The 7,019-nt window shown below is 39.2% G+C and overlaps 1 protein-coding gene across 1 annotated transcript; it reads left to right on the top strand.

Annotated features, from left to right (window-relative positions):
* The first annotated feature begins 3,359 nt into the window (after positions 1-3,359).
* On the top strand, positions 3,360-6,430 carry LOC134616320 (uncharacterized). Its single transcript, XM_063461156.1, has 2 exons — positions 3,360-3,795; positions 5,995-6,430. Exons 1-2 carry the CDS (start codon positions 3,439-3,441, stop codon positions 6,322-6,324), a joined length of 687 nt encoding a protein of 228 aa, XP_063317226.1. The 5' UTR covers positions 3,360-3,438; the 3' UTR covers positions 6,325-6,430.
* The last annotated feature ends 589 nt before the right edge of the window (positions 6,431-7,019 follow it).

Below are 7,019 nucleotides of genomic sequence, written 5' to 3'. Positions count from 1 at the left end.
GCACTTGAAGATGATTAACTCACTGTTCCCATTAAACTGCCCATTCAGACATACTGTTTTTCACTGATCTGCCTTGTGCTGGCAAAGCTTGTTGGGTCAGACACTCGCTCACAGACTTATCTATGACTACCTGATCAGTGTCTGTTTTTAGGTGGTGTATCTTGCTCCTCCTTTTCCCCTGATGATAAATATGTCACTCTCACTACAGAGGATGTGCTTGTGGCTGAGGGAAAGTGTGTGTCCAGATGATTTGGGATGTTGAGTCACCCACAGTAAAGAAGATAAGATAGCAGGCAAACAGCTTTACGAACCCATTGATTTTTTAAATCAAGATTGTTCCAGATTTAGTAAATACACAGTTGTTACAGTAATACTTTGTTATTTTAAACGCAGACGAGTTCATCGTGAAACAGGATACTTCAGCGGGGCATGCAAGGACAGTAGCACAGTACAGAAAATAAACATTTGTAGAGGACAGTAGCCAAATGTTGGCAGCAGTAACCTTGTGAACAACGGGTCAGTGGTTCACATTCCTGAACAGCCTGGCAGGCAAAGCTGCTGAAGCACAACAACACCCATCATGATACTGTAGAGGAAGATACCCATACCCATTATAAGTTGGCTTCCAGACGCTGAGGTGCCACAGACCAAAGATACATTTTCTCCCGGTACAGCACTCATCACAACTGTCTGCCAAGGATAATATAAATGCCGATGATTTGATAAAAACTGTGGATATCTTCAAAATCAAACTGAAGGTAAAGGTTTTATGGTTATTGCCAGTTGCACTGACTGCTTCTACTTCCTTCAAATGATTTCTGCTCATTTTGGTCTTTGGCTCCCCCTAGGTAGCCGTTTATACACATACACTGTGTGGGGAAAATAATGTTCTTACATGTCCACTCCAGGGTAATTCTGGCATTGCCACACCAGAAACTGGAGTACTTATTTCAATTCTTACCATTTCTTACCATTTACATCCAGTGGCTCAAATGGGCAATTTCTTGGGCCAGGTGGGGCCTCTGGGCCACATGTTTGACACCCCTGCTGTATAGGGTTTGAAAATCTGTTTTAAATACAGCAGTCTATTTACCGCATATTTTCCCAATTTTTTCCAATTATTTTCAGATTTTTTTTAATATTTAAAGTTGTTTCTAATCATCTGACAAAAGTATTTTCTACAACTGCCTAATGTTATTTTATTTACACTTATAGTTTTTATGAGCTATCGAGTTATTAGAGTAAAATCCTACACGTCAGGTTTTCAGAAACACTAATGCTGCTGCTTGTTGCTCTGGAAGCTGATAGCCTGAAATAGTTTGTGATTGGTCTACAATAAAAAAAAATCAGAGTTAATATTATTTTTCCACATCTGCACAATGTAATATCCAAAAGCTGAATTTTATTAATAAATTAAAATGTTTTATAAAGCTTTCAGCCCTTCACAACACTTTAAAGTAGTGGATGATTTGTTTCTGTGCCAACAAGAACAGCAACTCTGCATGTTTACCAGTTCAGTAGATTAAACGGGTAAATATGTCTCATGCTGTGTGTATAATCAGTGTTGTCCTTTTAAATGAAGGTGTCTTGACTTTCTGGATACTAATAATATGTTGCCTCCCCTTTTGGGGACCTATAGGTAGTCTAGACAGTTATATTATAATAGTGACTGTAACAGGGTGCGAATCACATGTGACATCCCTATGATCAGAGCTGATGTCCTGGTAATTGGTGTTATCCTTTGTGTCATCCCTGTAATCTGCAGTGTCCTGCACGAGGAGCCCACCAAGTGAGGAGAAACGGAGGCCATGTGTGATCTGTCACAGATCAGCATTGCCTCCTTCAAATTAAATCTGATGTCCTGTGATAAAGGCTGCATAAATATCTGAACAGGACTAATATAGAAAATATTTACATGTTAGCACTGTAACACAAATACTGTATAGATCAAGTGTAACACTCTGCTCAAATGATTTATTATGTTGAACTGATGAATTTTTCAAATATATTTTCTTTATTTATAACATATACATCTAAAAAAAAAAAAAAAAAACAACTGTCTGCCAACGGATAGCTATGTTAATAAGGGCTTTTGTGTCATAACCAGCTTTTCTGTCATGCTTTCAGAACTATCAAGTTCCAACAATGGTAAGACTTTTCTAACGTCTTTTTATATGTTTTCTAAGTGATAGAAAGCAGTTCTGGTGACCTTATTAATATGATGAATAAAAACTTAGATCACAATCCAAAATAATGCCAAGATTCCCAAATTTCTCACAGTGTTTCATAGAAATGGATAAATATGAACACATTTTCTGTCTTGTCTCTGTTCAGTTCTAAAAAGTTTTGAGGCAAGCATCAGATAAGTGCAGGTATTAACTTGTGAACAAGGGTTAGATCATCAGAGGAAAATGATAAGTATAACCGTGGATCATCTGCATAAGAATGTCAGGATATATTGTGATTCTTTATGACAGTACCAAGCAGGAACATGTAAAGGAGTAACGGAGCAAGTTCTGTTCCGTTAGGAACCCCTGACTGTCTTTTTATTTCTGCAAATCTAAAACTTTGAAGTGTCAATGTGTTGAAGGCAGCAGTGAGGTCAGGTAGAACTGACTGAAACTCATTGTGAGTCACTGTTGATCTTCAGGTCATTGATGACTTCGGTAAGAGCTGTTTCTGTGCAAAGTTAAAGTCACATGCACGATTATTACAGCTTTTACTGTGTTTTAACGGAGTACGTGATAAACCCACACAGCATGGGTGAGAAGAATAGAGCAAATACGCCATCTATTGGAGAACCACAGAAAACACATTAAACCTTGGGGTGACAGTTACATGCTGATACAGCACACAAACAATTATAAACTGCATTAATTTCCACAGCTTTGTGCTTGGATATGCTTTCAGTGTTTGTTTGTTTGATATGTGGCGTATTTTTTCCTGCATATTTTAGCCTTCCTCGTGTGAATAAACTGTTCTTTTTAGTCACGTTAGTGTGCATCTATTATTTTCATGCTTGAGCACTGCAATTACACACATAGGATAGACAGATGTAGATTTTTATTGCCACACAGGAATTTACTTGTTACAGCAGAGCAGAAAAAATGTTTAGAAAACAATTAAAATAGAAAAATAATGTACAAAATGCTAAACTGCTAAAATCCAGTACATGAATTATATTTAATTCATGTTCTGCTGTAACATAAAGTAGTATCTGTAGCTCATAATTTTCCAATTTTCCTATTTTTTCATGGTAAGGAATTTTTACTGTAGGATGTCATGTGTCACTAAACTCCAGAGAATAACTTTTATTTTGAAATCTGCGACGTTAGTACTTCCTCCTGCCGGTTAGACTCTACCGAGAAAAACGAACCGAAATCGCGGTCTGTCGACGAAAGGACTTCGCGGTGAAGAAGTGAACCAACGGAAAACAAAATGAACTCGATGGAAAAGAAGCTGGCGGATTTGATACGTGAACACCCGAATCTGTACGATCCGAGACGGCGGGACTACAAAGACAACATGAAGGGGCATCTGTCGTGGAAAGAGATCGCGGACGCCATGGGAAAGTCGGAGGAAGAGGTGAAGCTGAAATGGAAAAATCTGCGCGACAAGTTCTGTAAAGCGAAGAAGCGACTGGCCAAGAGACACTTCCCCCTGCTGGACGACAACGAGGACCCGGCAGACAGGCATACCCCCGTGCTGTACAGCCAGCTATCCTGGCTCACCGCCTATGTCAAACCCAGAGGAGAAAGAGGCATGGGGGAGCCAGAAGTGTGTGTCCGCCATTCGGTAAAATGCATTTTTATGTTTAGTAGATTAGCTTTTGCTAAGCTTCGTAGCTTAGCTACAGCTAACTAACTTAGTAAAGGCCATAGTGACCGCCATCATACCGAACTGTTGCATAGTGTTGAAACTCTGCACGTATAAACAAGAATATATAAATGGCTAAATATCGTAAACATCATAGTATATGTTGTGTTCGCTAAATTCATGAAAACATCCAGCCATGTCATTACAAACAGATGTCTATAACAATATCCGCCTTTAGTTTTTCCAAATAAAAGCACCTGGAAGTCCGAAAGTAGCAACCATATTACTGTAGATAAACTAACACATACTCAATTTCTGAAGCTGTTGTGAGTTATTTCTTTTATTAATAAGGGAACTTATCTCTGTAACATTGTAATTAGGTCAATACTTACAATATAAACTTTATTTATCTATTTTTTATCTAAATTTTATGTTTACATTTGTTTGTATGACAGTACTTTGTCATATTTGTGCTTTTTAAAAAGTTTTTTTTTTTTTTTAGATAAAAATGGACTCGATTGGATATTTTAATATTTCTGTCTTGCACAAACTCTTTTGCTTAAGAACTTCAGTCAGTTTTCTGGGATGAACTAATATTGGCCAGTAACATAACGTTGCTGTCTAATCAGCCTTCAACAGAACAGTATCACAGAAATTTATTAAAGCTAAATGTAATCAGAATTTGCATAATTGAACTAAAAATTTCTCCTGTAGGTCGTTAATGAAAAGACATGAGGCAGAGCCGGAGGTGGCAATGTTGAAGATGCTCAGATTATTTTATTAGGAGTGATGAGGATGAACAAGATTAGAAATAACTGTATCAGAGGTACAGCTCAGCAATGAAGGACTAGCAGAGGGTTTGTGTGACAGAGGAAGATTCTAGGGATAGGGTGAGATGAAGGCAGATGACCCCTATGGGGAGCAGTTGAAAGAAGTAGAACAGGCGACAGGTAGAGGTGAAATTTTTAGAGTCAGTGTACTTGCCCTTGTTGTGAGATGAGGTTGATGCAGTGGTTAGTACTGTTGTCTGACAGGGAGAAGGCTCTGGGGTCAAATTTCCTGGTCCAGTTCAAAGACATACATGTTAGGCTAATTGGTGAATCTAATTTGGCTGAGGGGGTGTAGGTTTGAGAGTGTCTGCCTCTCTGTTTTAGCCCTGCCTTGCACTCTGTGTAGGTTGGGTTCTAGCCCCTCTGGAACCCTGAACAGGATAAATTGTGAAGTAAAGAGATGACAGGATCCCTGCTCAGAACCAGGATTTTTTTTTTCAGACAAAAGCTATAACCTTTATTGTAAAACGTTGATCTTTACAATCTAAAACTAGCAGTTTGTAGTTTTAGACTGTAAACCAGTAGTTTGCACCAGTGAAAGCTACTCCAGTGTTTACTTGTTTTCCTTTTCTTTGCATCCTGCTGTGATTTTGCAGCAAATGTTTACCGTCTGGTTCATTAAAGCTGGTCTTAATCAACTGCTTCTCCATGAGCATTTCTGTCTCTTTTTCACTAGCACCTAACCTGCTTGACTCGACTTTTTAGTGTTTTCCATTAGGTACTAGTACCTGATACCAGGTACATTTTTAGTACCTACACGGCCGGGATTTTAAGCGAGCTGAGTCACATTAAACAGACTACATGCCACTGATTGGCCAGGAGGTGACATCACTAGATGATTCATGAGGTCAACTCCTTCACAAGAATCAAACCCTCCAATTTTGAAATTCTGACAATCATTTCGCTGCCTGCAGCCACCTCTCTCTCTCTCTCTCTCTCTTCTTTTACCCTGACTCTGGCAAAAAGCCATAGACCAAGCCACATGTATAGCATCACCTTGATGTCCTCTATTGTTGTCTTGTGTTTGTGTCGCATACAAAAGACATCACAAGACTTTCCAGCTGCCTTCCTATGATGACCCTATCTGCATTGAGCTGGTACTCAATTGTAATAGAAAACAACCAAAGCAGAGTCAAGCGAAGTAGGTGCTAGTGGAAAAGCCTTCTTTCCCATTGGATATTGGGAAACTGGCTCACCACTCCATCTTGGGGTAGACAGTGAAATATTGCAAAAGTCTGGTGTTTGACTGCAATCTGAAAAAAAAGAAGAAGAAAATCACTGAGCGTAGTCACTAGTGTGTTGCAATCCGTGTTAACCAGTGTTTGTTTTCTGTTTTCACACCACACAGGTAGCTAGTAGAGCAGGCAACGCTGAGAAGGAGCAAGACAAAGAGGAGAAGGCACAGCTGGGCTCTCTGCCTGTCGTCAGCACCAGCTTTTCTCTTCCGGAGTCCTGTCCGACCAGCGATCAGGACGTGGGAGGCTCTCTTAAGCGCAAAAGACAAACATCCGCAGAAACGGAGATAAGTTCTGCAGATGCCCTCAGCAACCTCAGAGATGAGGATGAACTGTTTTTGCTCAGCCTCTTGCCGTCACTGAAGAGGCTAACCATTAAAAAAAGGATGGAGGTGCGAATGAAATTTCAGCAAGTGCTTTATGCTGCTGAGTTCGAGGACTAAATAGTTCAGATCCCAGTAAACACTGGTAGTTGGCAGTGTTTGATCTTAAGGATGTATGTTTGTATCAGACTGTATATATTTACTGTATATATTTTATAAATAAATATTTTATGGATCCTTCAAAACAGCTTTTGCTTCTTGTTTTCTTTTTCTTTTTTTTCTTTTTTAATTGTCCCATTGTGTCCCATTTGGCTCTAATTCAGCACCTCTCCCTCTGACTTTGGCTGATTTTAAAGGCATAAGTTAACAGGAAACTATGTAAAAATATGCTTATAAAAGTGCTTCAGTACTGATAGAGATGCATGTTTTTTTGTTTTAAAAAATGCTGATTGTGCCTTTAAATATTTGCATTCTTACTGCTCATGCTTGCCTACATGAAATCAGCTTGGTCTTTGCGCTCGTTCTGTGAATTAGTAGAAATGTAGTGAGCCTCATCTTTGACAGCTGCACTGGTAACTGTTTCATTCTCTGAGCTGCAGAGTCATTCACTCCCAAGCTGAACCAATCACCGCTCTGCTTCACTGAGACCCTCTCTCTGCTTCCTGCTTCTGATTGGATGGTAACAGACTCGCCCCTCCCCTCTTGTGTTCAGAAGTCACTATTCACAGACAATTCCATGTTTTCATTCATATCTTTATACATTTCATTCATACATTCAGAGTGTCACACTAATGTGTACATATAAGCACAAATAA

Source organism: Pelmatolapia mariae, linkage group LG1 (assembly GCF_036321145.2).
Source record: "Pelmatolapia mariae isolate MD_Pm_ZW linkage group LG1, Pm_UMD_F_2, whole genome shotgun sequence".
Classification (NCBI taxonomy): domain Eukaryota; kingdom Metazoa; phylum Chordata; class Actinopteri; order Cichliformes; family Cichlidae; genus Pelmatolapia; species Pelmatolapia mariae.
This window is presented reverse-complemented; position numbering and strand designations above follow the sequence as displayed.

Excerpts from the sequence above, each read along its gene's own strand:
- LOC134616320 (XM_063461156.1), top strand. The coding sequence starts at position 3,439 with ATGAACTCGATGGAAAAGAAGCTGGCGGATTTGATACGTGAACACCCG. Across the intron at positions 3,796-5,994 it reads AAGTGTGTGTCCGCCATTCG|GTAGCTAGTAGAGCAGGCAA; the intron begins GTAAAATGCATT and ends CACACCACACAG.